This window comes from Chrysochloris asiatica, unplaced genomic scaffold (genome assembly GCF_000296735.1).
Source record: "Chrysochloris asiatica unplaced genomic scaffold, ChrAsi1.0 scaffold00020, whole genome shotgun sequence".
NCBI classification, from domain to species: domain Eukaryota; kingdom Metazoa; phylum Chordata; class Mammalia; order Afrosoricida; family Chrysochloridae; genus Chrysochloris; species Chrysochloris asiatica.
The window spans coordinates 10,585,958-10,610,328 of record NW_006408538.1 but is presented as its reverse complement, the minus strand read 5'-3'; the positions used below and the strand labels follow the sequence as shown (position 1 = coordinate 10,610,328).

General features: G+C 38.5%; 1 protein-coding gene across 1 annotated transcript in view; it reads left to right on the top strand.

Annotated features, from left to right (window-relative positions):
- Window positions 1–24,371, top strand: part of CTNNA3 (catenin (cadherin-associated protein), alpha 3) — a 2,468,838-nt gene that overhangs the window by 443,578 nt on the left and 2,000,889 nt on the right. The window contains exon 5 of the mRNA XM_006835815.1: window positions 11,373–11,636. Coding sequence (XP_006835878.1) covers window positions 11,373–11,636 — 264 coding nt within the window. The remainder of the gene's footprint in view (window positions 1–11,372; window positions 11,637–24,371) is intronic.

Below are 24,371 nucleotides of genomic sequence, written 5' to 3'. Positions count from 1 at the left end.
AGTTGCTCAGTAAATATTTTTAGGGGAAAAAAATCACTATCACCACTACTTTTGTATTAATTTGTGTGTACGTTTGAACAGATGTCCGTTTCCTCTTTTGTTGGTTAGGCATAGTAACAGTTTTTATGACTTGAGACTTGTTAAAGTGGATAAACCAAAACATGGATGTAAAGGATTGTTAATTAGTGAGTTGCATCAACATTCCTGGGCTTTAACCTCATTTGGACTAACTGATGCTGTCAGTTTTGTGAGATACACCAGAATGTTAAGAAAAAAGGTTGTCTGTTTCTCATGAGTTGAGTTATGAGAGCTTAAGTAGAAAAGAATTGTTAAGAGTAACAATATTTATTGATATTTGACTGCTAAAATCCAACTTAACTCCTGTAGATGTTAATTATCCTATACTTCAGAGGAAAAGTTTCCTGAGTTATGGATATTTGAATCTTCTCGTTAGATTAAATGATGAAGAGTGCACGCTAATGGAAGGGAAATAATGAAATGCAGCAAATGAATTTTGCTGAAGTGGCTCATTATTTTTCTGTTTTTCTTCTTATTCCTTTTCTTTAATCATATAGTAGAAATTTCGGACTCTGATAGAATTTCTTTTTTAGATATAAATTCTAGTTAAATAACAGACAGCTTTAACACATGTAGTGTTTGTTTCAGATGGAGAGAAGTTGAACATAGAATCTTTCTGAGCTTTATATACGCATTGTCTTGACTGACACAGTAGTCTGCATTAAAATTAAGTATTAATATTATCCTATGGGGTTTCTTTGGAGTTATTAGCATTCAGCTTGGTTGTATTTCTGTTGCCCAACGTATGCATTAACGACCAGGATAGATACCTTGGGGATCTCTTAATACTATTATTATACGGTTTCTCAGTTTTCTTTCAACTTGAAGGAATCTTTTATTTTCTCCTTTATTGAATTTGTCGTATTAATATGAAGTGGCAAATGTGAAATAAAGATAGAAAAGCAGAAAAAACTTCGCTCAGCTACTTATTATTTTGATTGTAAAATTTAATCTTTTTTAAAATTACGTTTTTCTCCTAACTGTATCTCCATGTTATTATTGTTGTCATTAAGTGCTGTTGAGTCAGTTTTGACTCATAGCAACTGTGTAGGGTTTCCAAAGAGTGGTTGGTGGGTTTGAACTTCTGACCTAGGGGTTAACAATCCAATGCTTATCCTACAACACTACACATTATATCTCTTGGCTCAGTTAAGACTAACTATTCTACTTCTAAATTTCTGTTGGTGAAAACATTAAAATGGGCATGTGTATGTGGTATTGTATTTTCAGATAGAGTATGAAGCTGCCCTGTGACCAGTGAGGTAGTTAGCATGCAATATCTTGGAAGACAGAAAACTATGGATAGAAGCCAGCCAAGAATGGAATCCAATGAGCAGAGGATTCCTGCTACATGTCTCTTTAGTCTTAAGAAAATAAAACTGCTCTGTAGAATCTTCCTTTCCTTCCCCAGCCAGAGTGTGTTATCAGCTCCAGAAACCTCATTTAAACACCTGGAAGAGAAATTGAATAATTTACATGTAGTTCTGCTTTGTTGAGCAAAGGATCTGCTGAACTCCTCTACTTGGGCAGAGCTGTAGCTTAGTAAGGACGTTTTCTTTGATTCTCTGAAATGAGGGTTTAATCCAAGGGCATGCAATAAATTGTTATGAAAACTCTTTAGCTTTGCCCTTTCCAGTGGCCCGATTATGGAATTTTCTCTTTTTATTTTTATTTTTCAAATATTTAGACTTTAAAAGCACACCAATAAAACCCTAAAACTTAAGTAAAGAGACTTAGAAATGGAATATATTACTCCACGCTCATATCCCTCCTTTTAATAACAGGGAATGTGGCATCAGGGCAGGTTCAGGGTTGATGCATACCAGTGTCCTTTGCCAAGGGAAGGCGTGTGCTGCGAATGCCTGTTTGGTTTCACTAGCATTATTGTTTTGTTTCATTTTTGTGTAAACTTTTTTATGGAAGTGTGACATACATTCAGAGAAGTGCACAACTCACAACTGGTGTGGCTCTAGAACAACTGGTATGGTGCTGTAGGATAAGCACTGGGCTGGTAACCGCAAGGTCGACAGTTCAAACCCACTAGCTCTTCCTTGGAAACTGTATACAGAGTCCACGGCAGTTAGCAACAATACATAAGCATATAGTTCAATGAGTTTTTTTCTAAATACATCCATATAACAAGTGCCTAGAACAAAAAATAAACTATTTCCAGAACCCAGTATATTCCTTATGTTGTTGTTATGTGCCGTGGAGTTGGTTCCGACTCATAGCGACCCTGTACAGGGTTTCCGAGGCTGTAAATCTTTACGGGAGCAGAAAGCCTCATCTTTCTCCTGCAGAACAGCTGGTAGTTTCGAACTGCTGACCTTGCGGTTCGCAGCCTGATTCGTAACCACTACGCTTTTATGGCCATTCCTAATCTCTTAATATCTTGTTGTCACCCCTCCCCCAACACACACACATACACGAGTAACTGCTATCCTCATCTCTTATGCCATAGAGTAGTTTAGCCTATGTTGAGCTTTACTGAGATGTGATCATACAATATGTGCTCTTTTCTTGCATTTTTCACTTCATGTTTCATATTCTTGCATTTAGCTATATTTTCCACTCTTATTCTGGATTGTTTTCACTTTGCACTATTATGAAAAGTACCGCTCTGAGCTTTTCTGCATACAAATTCCCCCCACTATCCCAAAGTAGCGCATTCCTGTAAAATCTTTTGTGAAACAAAATGGCGCTAAAGCAAAAAGCCATTATCATTCATTTATATGGGAAAAATTTTGAAGGTTCTCAGACCGAAATATAACCTACCATATCATAACAAATAGCACATAAAACCGAGTCTAACACTAACATATAGTGTTTACAGATAGTTCAAAGGTATGGTGGTTTGATACTGAGATGCCCATTGCATTTCCTGGGGAAGGAACTTGGCAACATCACTCTTGACGCTCCGGGCTGGGGAATATGTCTTTAAAGGCTTACTGCCAAACGCAGAATGCTAGATTCCTTTTTTGCAAAAGTAAAAACCTTCTTTAGAGTTCTTTTGGTGAGTGAAACAGATACTAATGTAGTCTTTTGTAAAAGTGAACTGGAGTAAAGTGAACATTCATAAAGTAGAGGGTAGCTGTTTATGTTTTAGTGAACATATGAACACACTTCCATATGTATGTATACACTGCTAGGATTGAAGTAGCTTGGCGATGGGTTATGTGTATATGGTCAACTTCAGTTAATACTATCAAACAGCTTTCCAAAGTGGTCATTCCAATGACTACACTAATATTTTATTAAAGAAGTTAAAGGTTGCTAAGCGTCGTTGAGTCAGTTATGACTCATAGCAAGCCTGTATAGGGTTTCCAAGGGGCAGCTTTCCTTGTGATTAGCACTCGAGTGCTGATCCTGTAGTACCATATCAGGAGTCCTTAATTAAAGATGTTGTTGTTGTTAAGTACCATGGAGTCTGTTTGAATCATAATGACCCTGTATGAGGTCTCCGAGGAGTGGCTAGTGGGTTTGAACCGCAGGCCTTGTGGTTTGCAGTCCAGTGCTGGTTCTACAGTGCCACACCATTTTAATTTCACTGTTATAGCTTTCTGAGGCATTATCATATGTGAATTTTCCAAAATTCTCTGGATGAATTTATATTTTGAGAAAATTCAGTTTGTTAGAGTAGTCACTCCCAAAGTTTCATACCTCCTCTTGACCCTATCCGTTTCCTCTTATTTGTTTCCTATTCATTTGTTTTTTTTTTTTTCAACAAAAATGTATTAAACTTCTAATATGGCCATATATCGGAATGCTGGTGTGGCACTATAGGATAAGCACTCAACCATAAGGTCAGTTTGAGCCATAAGATTGGTGGTTCAAATTCACCAGCAGCTCCTCAGCAACCCTATAGGTGGTTGCTATGAGTCAGAACCGACTCATTGGCACTTAGCAACAACAATAACACCAATGACCATTTATTATAATAGAATACAAAGTAAGTAAACTATGGTACTTTCATTCAAAGGAGTTATAACCAACTGGAAGAGACAGCCATATGAACAGGTAGTGTGAAAATATTTCACTCAAAATTTAAGTTACTTTATTGATCTAATGTCTTTTGATTTAGTAATCTATTAACAAGCTGCCAAGTTTATTCATAGTTTTCTAGAGTTTTATCATCTGTTCAATATAAATTTCAATTTTTCAAGGTAAAGAGTCCCATAGCTAAACTTCCCTGATATGAAATTCATTCAGTCTCTATAAATTACTTTTTAAAACACCTTGCCTAATTCAATTTCTTAAAAGCATGGAGACCATAATTATCCACAGTAATTTCAGTTCTCAAATCCAGAATGTGTTCGTGTGTTGTTTGCTTTTTCTGAGAGGTTAGTATTTTCCAATGCTTATCTTGATAAGTTCCCAATTATTTTTGACCTTTTGGGCTATCACATAAAATTAAGTTGACATCCCTCAGGATTATTTATGATGACTTCCTAGTTCTCCTCACTGTAACATTCATCCTGTCTGGATGCTGGGCAGCCTTCACAAATAGGACTTTAGCTCAATCTGTGACTTGGTGATTCATAAATCTCTCTGTAGCCCAAACTCTTTCTTGTGTTCTAGAACCATGCATATGTATTTTCATTTGGGTTTTATGCCGACATGTCATGTTCAGCAGATCACAAAAGTATTTCTCTTTTTCTCCCAAACACAGTCTTCATTCTGTAGTCCCCAACTTGTTGAAAACATAACTATGTATACAATAGTTCAAACAATTCTCTTGGAGCCTTTAAATGTGCTATATGTCTAAATAACACAAAGCATTTTTACTTCTGAAATATTACTAAGATCCATGCTTTCTTTCCTTTGTAGTTGGAAAACTTACTTCAGGCACTCATTGTCTCTTGTCTGCATTGCCTGGTCTCTTTAACTGCAAATTTCATTTTCATTATTCACAAGACTACTTAGTGCCAGAGCAGTCTTTGAAAATACACGTCTGATCATGTTGTTCTTAGAGATCTATGGCATGGCTTGTGAAGCAACTCCTGCCAATCTTTCCAGCTGGATTTATCTCCATTCTTCCTCAAGTTCCTTGGCCTCTGTCTTAGCAGTGCTCCGCTCACTGGCAGACATACACTTTGCTATTTCATGCCTCAGCCCTGTGCATGTGCTTCTATTTTGCAGAGTTCACGTGGATAACTTGTACTCACTGTTTAAGAATCACCTCTTTTGATGAATCTTCTTTAATCACTACCCAAGCTGAGAGAGTTCTTCTATCTTACCAGTAGGCTGTATTTCAGTTTCCCTATTAATTTGTTTACTTTTCACCCGTTATGGTCTGTAAACTCTTTATCTATGCATTACCCACATTTAGCACAGTGCCTGGCATAGATAGGGGCTTAACAACATGTGTTAAATGAATGATGGAATTAATTAACTGATAGCTGAGAGCCTTCATTTTTATACTTTGTGATCTTTAAAATGCCTAAATATATTTTGTTCTCTTGCCAGGGTTAAACTCATATGCTACTTTTCTACCCACTTGCACAGACTTGTAAGGTCTTTTTAAATCCCATCTGAGTGTTTCTTCATCAGCTGGAAACATTTAATGTCTCTTTAACTTGGAAATCTGATATGAGCTTTTTCTTCTGGAACATTTTTTTCTTTTAAACTGGAGCATTAAAAAATAAATTAAATATCAGTCCTGAAGGACTTGAATTCTTAATACTTCACCATCCAGAGGAATCCTCGATTAACCCTACCATTTATTTACGATTTTGACCTGGGTTCACAAATTTAGGATAAATAGACAACCTATTTCTCTTCAAACCCACGATATCATCTGTTCAAACAAAATAGCAGAGCTACAAACATCACGACAACGATGTTTTGTTTGGAAGAATGGCATTTGTTACTTCATTTGTTGTTCTTGTTTTTAAAATTATGTGCCTCTTTACTTTGCTAAATTTATGTGTAATTTCCTTCAGGAAAAATGGTCTTGCCCTCTCAGTTTCTCTTACCTGAACTCCCTGAACTTCTTTCCCACAATTTTTGTCTTAATCCGTTATTTTTGTTATACTCAGTGAAACAGTCCTATTTGGAGTATCCATGCTCATTAAGGATTCTGTCATCACTTTGGGCAGAGATGACAAAGCATAGACTTAAAAGCCAAAGCATATGGACATTTCTTAAATTTCAAAGGCCCCACAGCATTAAAGCTATCACATTTACAGTCAGGTACACATAACCACTTTCAGAACAAAAGGTATAGTACTTCCTCTACTTTAACCTTCTCTGTAGTAATTTATTTCACAGTTACTCACCTTTGAGACACTATCTAAGCACTGACCTTACCTTTCTAAATAGAGAGGGAATTATGTAGTATGCGTCAATTATACTGTAATATGCACAGAATTTTCCTCACCACTTTCTAAATATTTATACTGTTATAGTTATTCCTCTAAGGAGCTCTGCATCCTTGGTAAACATTAAATTATTTATCCTTTAAGTCACACTGTGATGAATGTAGGTAATGCTATAAATTGTGGGGGTACAAAAATGACAAAGACCATCACAGAGTAATAGACAATACACCAAATGTGATATAATTAAGGAATAGACCAATTCCTTACTATTCCATGATTCTTTATTATCTTCATTTCTGATTTGCTACTTACTCAAGCACATGAGACTTGACAGAAGCATCATTATCCTCATTTTTACAGATGGAAAAACAGACACTGAAAATTTAAATAACTTGTCTTGCTCATATTGATAATCACATAGCTGACACTAGAACCCAGACCAGAAATACAAGCGTAAGCCAAAAAGTATTGCTACAAAATCGTATTGTTGTTGTTGTTAAGTGCTGTAGAGTTGGTTCGAACTCATAGCAACCCCATGTTGGGTTTCCGAGGAGCAGCTGGTGAGTTTGAATATCAGACCTTGCGGTTCAAACCGATCTTGTGGTCTAGTGCATTATCCTGCGGTACCACATCAGGACTTCACACACAAAATCATATACACCTTTATTAAACACAAATATCAAAACTGACTCTATTATTTCTCAACATAATTTTCCTCTAACTAAGTCTGTGCACTTCTGACAACAGTGTTTACATGTCACTTACTCTTCCCTGAAGAAGTCTGTGCTCTCTGATCTATACCATGTCAAAATGGCAGTATTGGCATTCCCAAGTGACTCAAATTGTGTTCCTTTTAAGTGGTCTTTGAGTTTGGGGAACTAAAAGAAACTTCAAGGGGCAAGATCAAAGTTGTAGGGTGATGAGGTAAGGTTTCCCAACATAATTTTCCCAGGACACCTCTTGTAACCCTCAGAGAATAAGCAGGTACATTGTCATTATGACCTTTTCATCAATGAAAAAGAAAATAAGATGCCATCCATTCCTCACACAACCTGCTCTACTCCTCAGTTGGGTTCACTAATCTGTCACAATGGCTGCATAGAACTAAGAGACAATCCTCACAGTTATAGAGTTTATTAGGGAAGTAACAGGTTACAGTGGTAGTGATGATGGTTATGCATTGTGGAGTTGGTTCTGACCCATAGCAACCCTGTATAGAGTTTCTAAGGCTGTAAATCTTTATGGGAGTAGAAAGCCCCTTCTTTCTCTCATGGAGCAGCTGCTAGATTCAAACTGCTGACCCTGCTGTTAGTAGCCCACCTCATAACCCATTACACTACTGGAGCTCCTTAACAGAGTAAAATACAAGGTTAGAAAATGCCCTGAGCATAGTTGTTCCAGTCAGCTGCTGATAAAGGCCAACAGGACACTCCTCTCCACCATGAGCCTCAGCCTTGGTAAAGGATATTTGGCTCTAGCTCTGTGGATCATAAAATCTAGCTCCTCAACTTAAGTGCCTGGAGACCCCACTCTACAAGCAAGTTTCCTGCCCAGAGTCACTCAGCTGTACTTGCTTCTTGGGCTGGGAAGCCCACTGCTCTGTCTCTTGGTTCTGCTACTTCTGCTTCTTGGCCCTCTTCCAGTGTCACAGCTTTCTGTTCCTGGGCCAATGAGTTCCGTTGTGCAGAATCTCGGGTCCAAAGGATACACTTCACTCCTGGATCTTTCTGCTTGATGGTCGTGAGAGGCCCTCTCCTGCTTTGGAGATGGTTCATTTTATACCCATGATAGAGTCTGAAGTTTTTTACAATTACAGTGAACTCTGCTAACATTTACAGCTAAATCTTGTCATCTTATAGTATCCTCTCCCAACTTTACTTACGCAGATCTAGCAGGGCAGAAAAATTGTTTGGTGACAGTCACAGACTATGGCTAGAAGGGACATTCGATGACTCACTATACCACACTGACAGTGCAGTTACCAAATTTCGCAAGTTTCTTTCATGATTGTCACGTGTCCTCTGATAAAATCTACCAAGATTACCCCTTTGGGATCCCCCAAAACAGACACTATAATAGCCTTCTGAGCTGATTCTCTCTTGTCTTGAATTTAACTGACCCAGCTGATCCCCTTGGAAACCACTGTTTTGATTAGATTTTTTCTGGAAGGCACCCTAATGGGAGAGAGGTAAGTATATTACTGAGAGATCTTGTCTACAGTCATCTGCTGATCTCAGAGACATGTTTCAACACATTTTGCTTGGGATAAACTCTTGCATGTATGAATTGTAACCCTGATAGCAATCATTTTGACTTTCCCTGGTATAAGGGGAAATCACAGTAAGCTAAGAAAACCACAAAGTGTCTTTTCTTGGGTAATTAGTGAGTATGAACAATGAGTTGACAGCTACTTCTAACTGTCCTCCCTACATCCTTTAACGGAGTTAATCTCTGCCAAAGCCCTGCATGAAGTAGCAGACAGCCCTTATTTTCAATCGAGAAGGAACTAAAAATATAGTAGTACAAGCCATTTATTAACTTCAGGCAACATTATCCCCAGATATTAGAGTCTTGTGGAAAAAGGCATGGCGTTTGCAATCAGAAGTCTTAGAGTTAGATATCAGTTCTCTTGCCAACCTCTTAAGCTCTTTACACTAAATACCTGTTCTGTTAAAATAGGTTAATAATACCACCCTTGCTCCCTCAACATTACTATTCCCATGACTGCTATTTCCATGTTGAAGGAGTTTTGATGATTAATAAGACATGCTCAGAGACGTGCTTTACAAGTCATTGTTATTAAATACAAACTGCTTCCTATGGAGGGAAAGGAGTATAACATAGTTGTTGGGACCAGGGCTAGGGCATCTCAGTGACTTTAGGAGCACTACGAGATATGACACTTTCTAGTTCTGTCCATTGGGTTATTGTTAAGTGCTGTTGAGTTGGTAGGTACATAAGGTTTTCAAGGAGTGGCAGGTGGGCTTGAACAGTGCCACACCAAGAATAAAACCCCAATGACATCATGCCAATTAAGATGCATAGGGATCCTGTATAGGGTTTCTGAGGCTGTAAATCTATGAGAGCAGAAAGTCTCATCTTTCTCTCTCAGAATGGCTGGTAGGTTTGAATTGCTGACCCTGCGGTTAGCAGTCCAGTGCTTATGCTACAGTGCCACCAAATCTGTGGAAACAGCTCTCTCTAAATCTGTTTTTTTATCCTTATTTTATAAGGATTAAATGAACCCTGGTGTGGCACTATAGGATAAGCACTGAACCACAGGTTGGACTGAATCTCAAGGTCAGCGATTCAAACTCACCAGTAGTTAGTTGTACCTTGGAAACTCTATACAGGGTGGCTGAGTCAGAACAGAATTGATTGCTCTTCACAACAACAAAATATGAAACTTTGTATATGAAATGCACAACTGTTGTTAGAATTCTTTGAACTAAATTCTAAAAATATATTTGGAGATCATTTTAGATTTACAGAAAAGTTGCACACATAGTGCAGAGAGTTCCCATCTGTCTTTTTTCCAGTTCCCCCCATTGCTAGCATCTTATATTTGCCATAATGAAGAGATCGTTAAGTAAAGTCTGGTCTTTGTTCAGATTTCATTGGTCTTACTGTTAATGTCCTCTTTCTGTTCTGGGACTCTATGCTGGGTACCACATTGCGTTTAGTTGTCGTGTCTCCTAATCTCATCTGGTCTGTGACAGTTGATGTGTCCTGTCTTGTTCTTCATGACCTTAGGAGTCTTTAGGAGTACTGGTTAGGCAACCCCAACCTAGGTTTGTTTCTTGTTTTTCTCATGATTAGACTAGGGTTTATGAGTCTTGGGAGAGAAGATCAGAGAGGTGAAATGCCCACTTATCTCCTCATATCAAGGAGGTACATGATATTCAGGCGACATCGCTGATGATCATCGCTAAGCTTCATCACTTGGTTAATTAAGGTAGTACTTACCAGATTTCTTGAGTTCATTTTGATCAGTTGTCACTTAGAGATGGAGTACTGGTGTGGTGCTGCAGGATAATGCTCTGGACTGCAAGGTCAGTTTGAACTGCAACGTTAGCCGTTCAAACCCACCAACCACTCCTCAGAAACTCTAGACAGGGTCGCTACGAGTAAGAATTGACTTGACGACACTTAACAACATCACTTAGATATGATTGTAACTTTTTCTTCTCCTGTTTGCAATGTTCTTCATTTAGACTTTCCTGTCACCATCACAGAAATGGCTCTTTGACCACCCAAGTTAATACAACTTTCCATCGTCAAGTCAATATCTGTGATAGTTCCGTTTCATGTGTCCTTATGGCGTCAATCATTGAAATTGTTTTGTTCGTTTGTTTACCGAATGTATTAGTTTAAGACATTACCCTTCAGCTAGAACAGAAACTTGAGGAGAACAAAGTGTTTGTTGCTAAGTGCTCAATAATTATTTGTTGAATAGATGTTAAAGAAAGGCAGACCCAGGATTAACTTATTTATTAATAAGTATTTCCAAAAAAGATTAGAAAAAGAGCAGAGTGGTGGGAGGCTCAATTTAGTGTTCTTAACTCAATTTATTTAGTTTTAATGAAAAGGTTAAATGCAATTATCAGCATTTATGGAAATAGGTAATCAGGATCCCTGTAATTCAAGCTCTCTTATAACGTGCTTAATAATGTCAATGCCGGAGTGTTTTTATGATTTACAAAGATGTGACTGACAAATGTAAGATCTACTCTGTTTTTATACTTCTACACCATTGTGACCTTTATTTGCTAATTGGCTCACCTTTTCTATTGTAGAACTTTTAACAGAATTTGAAGTAGTGTGGGAATAATTGATGCCCTTGATTTTCATTTGTAGCTGACTTCTTAGTGTCTCCTGTATTTTCCACTATACAGATGGAGAAATGGAGCTTCTTTATACATCTTTCCCCTGTATCCTGTTGTAAGATGCCACTCTTTCTATTTCCCTCTTCAGGACTTAAAATCTGCAGACCAGAGGGATGAAATCGCAGGGGCACGAGCCTCACTGAAAGAGAACTCCCCTCTTTTGCATTCAATTTGTTCAGCTTGTTTGGAACATTCTGATGTTGCTTCCCTCAAAGCCAGCAAGGACACGGTTTGTGAAGAAATTCAGAATGCCCTAAACCAAATTTCAAATGCTTCACAAGGCATCCAGAATATGCCAACCCCAACAGAACCTCAAACAACAACGTTGGGAAATGCCCTTGAGGAGCTTGAGGTAAGTAGAGGAAAAGGTAAAATGTGATTTGATGTCCCACCATGAAAAGAAACAAAGTGGGTTTTCAAATCCATGTGATAGACTTCAGAACATAGAAAAGAAAACTCCAGGTATACAATCAAAGAATTCCTTGATCACTCTCTTGCTTCTTCCAATGAATTGATCAACAGGAAAATATCCAGTCAGTGGATTTCTGATTCCTTTACATCCCTGTCAAGGAAGCCCTGGTGTGGTGTTATGGAATCCTGCTGTTGACCACAGGTCAATTTGAACTGCAAGATCAGCAGTTCAAGCTCATCAGCCACTCCTATGATTCAGAACCAACTCGATGACATTTAACAACAGTAACAAGGAAGTCTATTAATTTTATTTGTTTTTTTTAATTGGATGTAAATAAGGCTTTACTTCCTGAAGATCAACTATAAAATATAGAATTTATTCATTCCACAAATATTTATTATATATAAGTAAGTTGTATGCATATTGAGAAGGTGTGATGTCATCAAAGGCTTACAGGAAGTAAGGGCATCAGGCAGAAGGAGGTGTACAGACACTTGAAGGCACGCCCCAGTGTTTAAGTGACAGCATAGAAACCAAGATGCCGGACTGCAGAGAGTGCAGCCGGGGTGGGGGGGGTGGGGCAGTAGGAAATGAGGTCAGAGAGCCAATGGGTCCAGGTTAAACTGGAGTAAGGTTGCTGAACTCCAACTTAAATGGAGATCCATTGTAAAATTTTAAGCAGGGGAGTGACAGACTGAGAATTGTGTCTTGAAAGGACCATTCACTTTGCCTGAAGTTAGGAGGAATGAGGAGAGAAGCCGAAAGCAGTTGTAGCAGCTCAGCTGAGCAGCTCAGATGTGGTGGTTGAGGTCAGGACGGCCTCATTGGAAGTGGTAATGCAGGAGCCAGCCTGTGTGAGGGGTCTCCAGAGGTGGACAGGGAATGAAAGCAACAGGGGACTCAAGGTGGTCAATCAAGAGTAACTTTATTCCCTACAATACAGCTTTAAGTACAATCTTAGACAGGAAGTGTGTTCGGGCACCACAACAAAGCTAAAGTTTATTATTATCTAGGTAACAGTCAGGCACAAATATTCTCCTCATTATAGACTTCTCCCTTAAGCCACCTGGTCAGTATGTTCGTTCCCATAATCTTTGGCATGGAAGGTTTTTCTTGCGGTTCTCATCAAGGCGTTGGTTGGTTTGAGAACTGCCTCTGTGGGTTTTATAGATGTCCTGTTTCTCCTACATGGTATTACTGGTCATATTAAAATTATACTCATATTTTAAAAGTAGAGCCAAGAAAATTTTGACAGACTGGATGTGGAATATGAGCCAAAGGGAAGAGTCATAGCTGGTAATTCATGGTGGGTTTATTAGCAACACATGCCCGGCACTGAATGGTGTTTGGTGTACATAGTGTTATTAGAGAGCAACAGATGTGAAGGAAAGGAGAGGAAACAAGGCTGCACAGAGAAAGAAGTCAGCCTCTGATTCAGGTCCATAAAGCCTCTGAGGTCTCCACCATCATGTAGGGAATTCTGAAGAGGGCCTTTCCCACCAGAGTGTGCCCTGTCAGGTTGAAATGGCCAGCCCTTTATGCCTCCACCTCTTTCAGTCACCTGTCCTGGAAAGTGTGTAGGATACAGGCTGCCCTGGGATAGGTGTGACCTCTGGAGTGATGGCGAGTCACTCTCTCTCTGAAGCTGAGGTGCACCCTGAAGAACTTGCCAACATTGGGCAGCAAGTTACACCCAGGAGGGAAACCCAGGAAGGCTGCATCTCCGTACCTACCACAGATACTTACAATGTGGATGACATTGACATTGATGATGGGGTAAATTATGGGTGAAACAGGTTTGGGGAGGAAGATTCAAACTCAGTTTTGGACATGTTGAATTTGAGATATTTATCAGATAGTATAGTATGATGTCAAAGATCACTGACTACCCAAATCAGATAAACAGTTGCTTAATGCTTGAAAGGAGCCCTAGTAGCATAGTAGGTTATATGTTGGGCTGCTAACTGTAAGGTCATCCGTTGGAACCCACCTACTGTCCACAGGAGAAAGATGGGGCTTTCTGCTCACGTAAAGATTTACAGCTTTGGAAACCCTATACAGGGTCACTATGAGTCGGAACTGACTTGACAGCATGCAGTAGCAGTAATGGGAGACAAGTGTCAAGGAAAAGGGCTTAGGAATCGGAATGACTGGCTTTCTATCCCTGATGTGGCATTATGGCCTGTGTGACCTGTGACCTGGGGAAATTTATTAATGTCACTTAAGTTTTCTCACCAAAAAATGGGGCTTGCAGAGTCTAAAGTCAGAGTAATATGGTTGGTATTAGTGAATTAATAATTTTTGTTAAAATGCTTGAGGAGCCCAAGTGGCTTAGTGGTTAAACATGTGACTGCAAGGTCTGTGGTTGAGACCCATCAGTTGCTCTATGAAAGAAAGATGCAGCCATCAGCTTCTGTAAAGATGTTAGCCTTAGAAACCCTATGTGGCAATTCTGCTTGGGTCCTGTGGGTTCACTATGAGTTAGACTTGACTTGATGGCAGTGTTCAGAGCAGTACTTACCCAAAAAGTGCTGAATATAAAGAAATCTTAGCTCTTACCATCATTAGTGAAGATCAGTATTTGGAGGCAGATTTTTCCATAATGAAGATATCAGTACCCTGGAAATTGCTAAAGTTTCATTGATAACATAAAAAAAAAAGGAAAAAAAACCCTAAGCACATATATATTTATATACATGTTGAAGTTGTGAAGTGCCATTTAGTAGAGGCGATTCTGACCCATAGTGACCCTGTATAGGGTTTCCAAGCTCTATTAATACCTATGTTATTTCAAATAGTATTATTTTTGTGATAAGTTATTAGACCCTTAAGTCATTTAAATTTATAATAATTTCAATAAACCTTTCCTTAGTTTTTACACTGGTTTCTAAAACGAAAATTACTAAAAATATTTCAATGTTATTAAATTCCTATTTATTGGCAACCCTGTAAAAATTCATTGGAATCTTAATTATTGGCAGCTATGTAGTGGCACTGTAGAATAATCACTGAACTGTTAAAGCAAAGTCAGTACTTCAAACTCACCAGCTGCTCTGGGAGAGAAAGTTGAGGCTTTCTGCTCCCATAAAGATTGACAGCTCCTGAAACACTACACAAGATTGCTGTGAGTTGAAATCGACTCATTGGCAGTGGATTTGGTTGGTTTGGTTTTTATATGAACATTTTAACAAATATTTGTCTATATAAAGTATAAGAATGTTGTTGTTGTTGTTAAGTGCCATTGAGTCAATTCCGACCCATAGCGACCCTGTACAGGGTTTCCAAGGCTATAAATCTTGACAGGAGCAGAAAGCCTCATCTTTCTCCCATAGAGTGAAAGTGGCTGGTAGTTTCAAACTGCTGACCTGAAGGTTCGCAGCCTGATTCATAAACACTATGCTACCAGAGCTCCTTAAAGTATAGGAATAGTGGTGGAAATACTACTCTCATGTCCAATTATTTACCTTGCTTAATTTACAGTCAATAATCTTGTGTATTAGTTGTGTATTTGGTCAGCAGAATAAGATTGAAAACTCCTTGTGACCATGAATTATGCATTTTACTAGGTTTATAGAAGTGATATCAGTAGATAGTTGTAGGTCAAGGTTGTAGTTGTTGTTAATTGCCATTGAATCAGTTGTGACTCATAGCAACCTTGTATAGGGTTTCTGAGGAGCTGCTAGTGTGTTTGAACCCTCGACCAAGCGGTTAACAGTTCAGTGCTTATCCTACAGCACCACACCAGCGCTCCAGATCCGGATTAGTTGGTGCAGATTCCCAGCTGTACGTGTGTCAGGGTAGAACTGTGCTGCATAACATAGTCAGTGGCTAATATTTAGGATACAGACCTTCAGGCCTTTCTTCCAAGATGCCTTTGAGAAGACTTGAACTTCCAAACTGTTAGTTAGCAGCTGAACATTTTAACTGCTGTACCATCCAGGGCTACAAGACCTTAATAAATTAAATATATAAAAATGTTTTAACTTGTAAGAGCTTTACATGCATTTTATCATTTAATTATTACAGTGTATCTGTATGGTTGCTGTTGTTAAGTGCCGTTGAGTCGATTCCGACCCATAGCGACCCTGTACAGGGTTTCCGAGGGTGTAAATCTTTACGGGAGTAGAAAGCCTCATCTTTCTCCCGTGGAGCGGCTGGTAGTTTTGAACCACTGACCTTAAGGTTCACAGCCCGATTCATAACCACTACGCTACCAGAGCTCCTTGTATGTATTTTTTATTTCTGTCACACAGAAGGTAACAGTGAGGATTTACACAGATTGTAACTTGCTTAAGTCAGAGAGTTAGTGAGCTGTAGTAGTCGGGATGTGGAACCAGACTCTCTGAATCAGAATTATTACCTTCTGTGCTGCACTGAGTTCGGAGTCTTGGTGTGGCACTGTAGGATAAGCACTGTAACTGCTAACCACAAAGTCAGTGGTTCAAATCCACCAGCCACTCCTTGTAAACCCTACACAGGGTTTCTATGAGTTGGTCCAAACTTGATGGTATTTAACAACAACAATACACTGAGTTCTTACAGATAAAACTTTATTTGCTTAATTAAAATTCAACATAATTTGTATGTAGATTCTTAGCCTATATATATTACCAGAGACATTTAAAATGTAACCAAGACCAAAATGTAGAACATCCTATGGGTGAAAAAGATTTTGTCCCTGAATCATTTAAATAGAAATGGGGGAGTGGCCACTTCAGTGTGGGAAAATTCCCTAGAGTTGAAAGATAGGCTGGCAAACCACATTCTTCATGAGTACTGAACAGAATTACATCACACTATGGTAGCATAGTGGTTACGGGTCAGGCTGTTAATGAAGGTCAGTAGTTCGAAACTACCAGCCATTCCACGAGAGAAAGGTAAGGCTTTCTATTCCCGTAAAGATTTACAGCCTTGGAAACCCTATACTGGGTCATCATGAGTCGGCAACAACTCCATGGCACACCACCAACCCATGCTTTCATAAGGAGGCCACTTTATGCCAGACACTGCTTTCTATGTTCTTAGGATTATAGAAGAAAATAGATTTCCACATTGTTTTTCTTCCTGTTCCTTTTCCTCTTTTTAGTAAAAAATTGCAGTGTTTTGAGAGGAAGCGAAAGTGTGTGTGCATGTGTGTGTGTATGTGTATGTGAGTGCGCAGCTTTGATGAGCGTGAATGAGGTACGGTGGTGGGTGGTGGTAAAGGTGCCGTAACACAGTCCTCCCTTTTTTAAAGAAAGATTCTCACTATGGTATATTCTCTGCTTCCGAACAAGAAAGAAGAGAGTCCTGAATATGGTTTCTGAGATCCTCAGAGTGTCTCAGCAATCTTTAAAATTTGGTTCCACTCTAACCTATAGAAGCACAAACTCGTACATAATGCCTGAGTTTTACATATACTTATATACATGAGCTACAAATAACTACTGAGGCTGTCTGAAGTAGATTAAGCAGAATTTATTGAGCATTTAACCCTTTTCAATGAGTTTGTGAATTAAATGGTTGCACTTTTCTTTATTTACAGGTAAGTATATTGGTAAAGTATCTACAATAACCTTTTCTATGTCTTACTCCTGCAAATATAATACTATGAAATAAACTGATGTAGTTGATACTTTGTTGGCCACTGAGACTCATTAAATGTTTACAGTGTAGAAATGTATCAGACTGCTTACTCAACAGCTACCATGCTGAAGTTTTGTTAAATTGCTGTTTGTGACTATGAAACCTGAGATTTATTGGCGGAGAAAGTAGAAGTTGAATTAGAATACTGTACAGGCTAAATCAATTGATTTATTGGAAAGGCTAATGTGAGTTATAGGGTGTTCCTTCTAGACTTGTGACTGAATGAGAACTGAGAAGTCTAGACTTATAGATTAAAGGAGCTTTGAAAATGTCTTTAAGCAAGAAACTTTGCCAGTGAAAGTAACTTTTAAAAATTCGAACTCTATTATGACACATTTTTTTCCCCGTCTGTGTAATTGTGGTCCACAAGAATTATCAGGCTCTTTATGTGATAAAGATGATAATTACAAAGGACATCATTGTACATTCTGTCATTTTCAAAGAGCTTTTACATATATTTTCTTCTTTCTTCTGCAAACTCATGTATATACCATCATTTATATAGATGCTGTATGCCCAGCTTCTAGAACAGTGTCTGATATATTTAATTAAGTCCTAGGTAAATAATCGTTTGATGAGTAAATGAATGCAAATTATTTTGTGATAATGGGATGAAGAGTATTTTTCACTACCTCTTTTTGTTCTTTTTCCAACAGATCCTTATATACTTGAGGAATAGCCTTCGACTTTACCTAACTTTTAACTAAGCCTTGTATTTATAGTGAAGGGAACCACCAGAAGCATAGCCAAGTGATTCTGCTGCTCAGGATCTTTTCTTTGAGAAGGGACTGTCTTAGGCTGAGTTCACGAGAGAAGCCAAACCTGCTAAGTTTATATATGAGGGTAACTCACAAGTATTGCTACTATCGTTCCAGTTCACACACGCACAGTCTTATTCCAAACAAAACATGTTTAATGTATCTCTGTGATCAGTGATGGCTTCAGACAAGTTCTCTCAGTAATACATTCATTTTAGTCTCATCAGGGTGCCTTCAAAACAGATCAAATCAACACAGAGGTTTCTGAGGGGGATATGCTGAACCAATTAAATTCAACACAGAGACAAAACCCTTATGTACATCTTTCCTGATTTTACACCATTCAGCATCCTCTTGTTCTGTTCTAATGATTGCATCTTGGTCCAGGTTCTTCGTGAGCATAATTCAGTGTTCTGGAATTACCATTCTGTAATTTGTTATCTGTAATTTGTTATGAGCCATATTGTGAAATGCCTTTGCATAGTCAAAAAGACAAGTAAATATCTTTCTGGTATTCTCTGCTTTCAGCAGATATCCACCTTATGTCAGCAATAATTTCCTTCACTCCTTGTCTTCTTCTGATTTCAGCTTGGATTTCTGTCAGCTCCCTATTGGATGTACTGCTGAAAACATCTGAAATGTATCTTAGACAAAGTTTTTTTTTTTGCATGGAATGTTAATGACTGTTGTTATTGTTTAGTACTGTTGAATTGGTTCCACAACACTGTATCTTTGCAGGAACAGAAAGCCTCTTCTCCCACAAAGTAGCTGGTAGGCTCAAACTGTCAAACTTATGATTCACAGTCCAGTGTTTATCCTAAAGAGCCAGAGCATGGCATGTTAATAACAATGTTAAATAATTTCTACACTCTGGTGGTTCATCTTCCTTTGGAGTGGACACAAACATGGATCTCTTTCACTTGGTTGGCCAAGTAGCTGTCTTCCAAATTTCTTGGTATCGATGAATGGGTCCTTTCAGTTTAGATCTGTTTGTTGAAGCATTTCAGTTGATATTCCATCAATTCCTGGAGCTAGCTTTTTACTACAAGGGATATTGTTGCTGTTAGATCTTGGATGAAAGCAGAGAATCCTGGAAATACATTTACTTGTGCTTTATTGACTATGCAAAGACTTTGGACTATGTGGATCATAACAAACTATGGAGAACATTGAGAAGTATGGGGATTGAAGAACACTTAATTATGCTCATGAGACAGCTGAACATAGACCAAGAATAGAACAGGAATGGTATGCAACAGGTTTATATTCTTTCACCAAACTTATTCATTCTGCATTTTGAGCAAATAATCTAAGAAGTTGTAGTATATGAAGAAGAACATGGCATAAGGAATGGAGGATGATCACTTGTTAATCACTTGCTGTATGGAGTCCTGGTGTGGTGCTTCAGGTTAATGCACTGCACTGCAATGTTGATTTGAACTGCAAGGTCGGCAGTTCAAGCTCACCGTCACTACTCAGAAACCCTATGCAGGGTCACTGTGGGTCGGAAACAACTTGATGGCACTTAACAACAACAACAACAACATATGTAGATGACACAACCTTGCTTGTTGGAAGTAAAGAGGACTTGAAGTACTTGGTGATGAAGATCAAAGACTACAGTCTTCAGTATGGGTTGCACCTCAATGTAAAGAAAACAAAATTTGTCACAACTGGATCCAGAATAGCATCATGATAAATGGAGAAAAGATTGACGTTGCCAAAGATTTCATTTTACTTGAATCCACAATCAACCTTCATGGAAGCAGCATTCAAGAAACAAATGATGTATTGCATTAGGCAAATCTGCTGCAAAAGAACTCTTTCAAGAGTTTAAGAATAAAGACGTCACTTTGAGGACTAAAGTGCACCTGACCCAAGCCAGGGAGTTTTCATTTGCCTCATATGCATACGAAAGCTAGGCAATGAATGAGAAAGACTGGTGAAGAATCAATTCATTTGAATTAGAGTGCTAAGGAGGAATATTGAAATTACCATGGACTGCCCGAAGAACCAACAAAACTGTTTTGGAAGAAATACAACTGCAGTGCTCCTTTGAAGGGATGATTGTGAGACTTCATCTCTAGTACTTTGGACATGTTATCAGGAAGGAAAAAGAACATCATTCTTGGTATAGTGGAGGGTCATTGAAAGAGAAGAAGGGTCAATAAGATAGATTGACACAGTGGAGCAATAATGGGCTCAAATAACAAGGATTGTTAGAATGGCACAGGACAGGGAAGCATTTCATTCTGGTGTACATAAAGTCACTATGAGTAAGAACCGACTCCATGACACCTAACAACAACAGAAGTCTTCTTCCATGAATTCTTTCAGTGCAGCTTGGACGTCTTCCTTCAATACCATCATTTTTTGATTGTGTACTTACCACCTTCTGAAATGGTAAAACATCAGCCAGTTCTTTTTGGTCCAGGGACGATACTGCAAAGTCCTTTGAACAGCACAGTCGGTGGTTCAAGCTCACCAGCCGCTCCTTGGAAACCCTATACAGGGTTGCTATGGGTCAGAACTGACTCAACGGCACTTAACAACAACAACAACAAAATGTTTTCCAATATTTTGCTAGTTAAACCCCCAAACTAAACCCACTACCATGGAGTCCATTTTTACTCATAGTGACCATATGTATGATTTCAAACACCAGGAATCCTTACAAGAGCAGACAGCTTCATCTTTCTCTTGCAGAGTGACTAGTGGGTAAATAAAAGCACTGGTCATCTGGTTAGTAGTCCAGTGTTTATTCTACAGTGCCATCGGGCTCCTTATTTTGCCCTTTTTTTGGCTAAGCACTTTCAAGTTGGTCCTTACTCATAGTAACTTGGTACAGAGTTTCCAAGACAAGGCTGATGGGTTTGAACTGCCAATCTTGCCAATTTCGGTCCAGTACTTATCCTATAATGCCACACCAGAAATACATTTTATCCAATCCTTCAATATTATAACTTGATGCTTGATTTTTTTATTTTATTCCTTTCAACTTGAGAAATTGCGAGTATGTTCTTTCCTTTTAGTTTTCTAATTCCAAGTCTTTGCATTTTCATTATAATACTTTTCTTGTCTTTTCAAGCTTCCTTTTGAAATTTTCTGTTCAGCTCTATTACTTCATCATTTCTTCCAATGATGATCATTTTTCTACATTCAGAGTCTCTTCTGACATCTGTGTCAGTCTTTTCTTTTTTCCTTTTTTTTTATTCTTCATGATTTTTTTGGTTTCTTAATGCATAATGTCTTTAATATTATCCTACAACTCATATAGTATTTGAATGCTAATGATGTTCAATGCATCAAATCTATTGATATAGTCTCTAAATTCAGTTGGGGGTATATTCAAAGTCACAGTTTGGCTTTCATGGATTTGTTTTGATTTTATTAAACTTTGTCCCAAATTTACTCATGAGCAAATAAATGTGTGTTTCACAGTCCCCCGGCCTTCTTTTGGGTGGTGATATTGATCTTCTCTATCACCTCTTTCTACAACTGCTGTTGATTTGCTACCTGAGTATTCCATCTAATTAGGTCCAAGCATATCATCAAAATTGATGTTGTGGCAAAAAAGAATAAATTGTTGGTCTTGCAAAATTCTATTATGCTGCCTCCAGCATAGTTTCTTTCATTAATGTAATATTTTCCAGCTTCTTATCCATCCTCTTCATTTCCAATTTTTGCGTTCCAGTCACTGGGATTTGTCAACACATCTTGGTTGTACATTGAATCAATTTCAGACTCAAGAAGTTAGTACAAGTCTTCAGTTTCATCTTCACTGGCTTTAGTGGTAGGTGCATACATTTGAATAATTGTTAAATATTCTTCGTTTTAGATGCATGGATATTATCCTACCACAGACAGTGCAGTACTTGAAGATAGATCCGAAAATGTTCTTTTTTGATCATGAGTGTGATGCCATTACTCTTCTATTTGTCATTTCTGGCATAGTAAGCTATATGATTGTTCAATTCAAAATGACCAATAACAGTCCTTTTAAACTCAGTAGTTGTTGTTGTTAGTGTCATCAAGTTGGATCTGACTTATAGCAACCCTGTTTAGGGTTTCCAAGGAGCAGTAGGTGGGTTTGAACTGCCGACCTTGTGGTTCACATTCCAGTGCTGATCCTACAGCACCACAACGGGAGTCCTTAAGCTTGGTAATGCCTGGGATATTGATGTTTATGTGTTCCATTCTATTCCATTTTTGATAGTTTCCAATTCTCCTAGATTCATATGTTGTACAGTCCATGTTTCAACTCTGAATGGATGTTTGCAGCTGTTTCTTCTCATTTTGAGTCATGTCCCACCAGCAAATGAAGATCCCGAAGGCTTTGCCTCATTCATGTCATTAAGGTCAACTCTACTTTGAGGACATAGGTTTTCTGCAGTCATATTTTGAGGGGCTCATTTTCTGGCACTAAAACTGACAATGTACTACTGATATCCATAAGGTTTTCAGTGGCTAATTTTACAAAAGTGGTCTGCTTGTTCCTTCATCCTTGTCTGTCTTAGTCTAGAAAGTTTGCTGAAACCTGTCTACCTTGGATGACCCTGTTGGTATTTGAAATAACAGTGGCATAGTTCCAGCATCATTGCAACATGTAAGTCAACAAACTGACATACAATACCTAGCTGGTGAAATAATCATATCTTTACAAGGCTATGCCACCATTTTATCAAACCATCTGCTTTGTGATGATGGGCAACCTGGCAAAACCAGTGAATTCCCTGAGCATGGGCCTGTTGCTGCACTTCATTTGCTGTGAAGTGAGTCTCTTGATCTGAGGTGATCCTGTGTGGAGTACTGTGATGGTAGCTGATAGTATTCTGTAGGTCCACAGATGGTAGTTTTGCCATCAGCTTTATGCATAGGGAAAGCCATCTGTATCCAGATTCGATGTTTATTCTAGTAATAACAAAATGTTGCCCTTTCCATAATGATAGTGACCCACTGTAATCAACCTGCCACCAGGTTGCTGGCTTAGTGCCTGAGGAATGGTACCCTATTGGGGGCTCAGTATTGGTTCTTTCTGCTGGTATTTTGGACATTCATTAACTGCTGTAATCATGTTGTCTTTGGTGATGAGACATGAATTCATTGCTTCAGGAATTCTGAGAGTAAATGGTAGAGGATGGAAAGGAAACATCCTCAATCACCAACCAGGAAAAAATTCAAAGGTCAACCACAAGCTGGAAAATTGGTGCTTACAGTTTTGTGGGATTCTCAAAGTCCAGTATTGGAACACTACCAGGAAAATGGTTTAACAGTCAACAGTGCTCCTTAGAGTGAGATACTGAGGAACTAAAGCCTAGATTTTGGATGAAAAGTAGAGGATTGCTATCCAAAGGCACTGAGATCTTGCATGACAGTGTACTTCCTCACACCTCTGCCCATACTGTTGACACAGAAAAATCTTTGCTTTGAGGTGTTAATGCTTATGAGTGTGGTGGCTCCTTACATTAAGCACTGGACTGTGAACCACAAGGTATGTGAGGTTTGAACCCAACAGCTGTTCCATGGGAGAATGATGAGGCATTCTGCTCCTGGGAAGATTTAAAGCTTTGGAAACAATATATAGTGTCTGTAAGTCAGAACCAATATCACTTAACAACAACAACAAACATGTATATATGTGTATGTATGTTTGAACTGCAAGGCCAGTGGTTCAAGCTCACCAGCAGCTCCTTGGAAACCCTATAAAGGGTCACTGTGGATCTGAACCAGCTCAATGACACTTAATAATAACAACAGATATAATGTTATTAAGTGATGATGAGTCAATTCTGACTCATGGTTATTGTTGTTTAAGTGCTGGCAAGTCAGTTTTGACCCTGAATAGGGTTTCTGAAGAGCAGAATCAATGAGATTGAACCACTGATGTTGTGGTTCTAACTGACTTTGCAGTCCAGTTCATTAACCCACAGTGCCACACTAGCACAACAGAAATGAAATGAAATGAAAACCCACAAACAAAATGAAATGGCATAGAAAATTATGTGGAAAGAAGAATCCAGAAGCACAACACACACACACAATCACAACAACCAATTCGTACCTGTTGATAATTTTAGTGAATATAAATGGATGGAATGTGCCGGTCAAGAAACATAGAGAGCAAAATGAATAATAAAATAGGTGGGGACAGCTTAAATGCTCATCAGCAGAAGGATGAGTAAACTTTTGTACATACATACTATAAAATGTTGAATAATGATCAATCTGTGAAATACTTCACAACATTGTGGAACCTGGAGGACTTTTTGCTGAGTGAAATTAGTCAGTATGA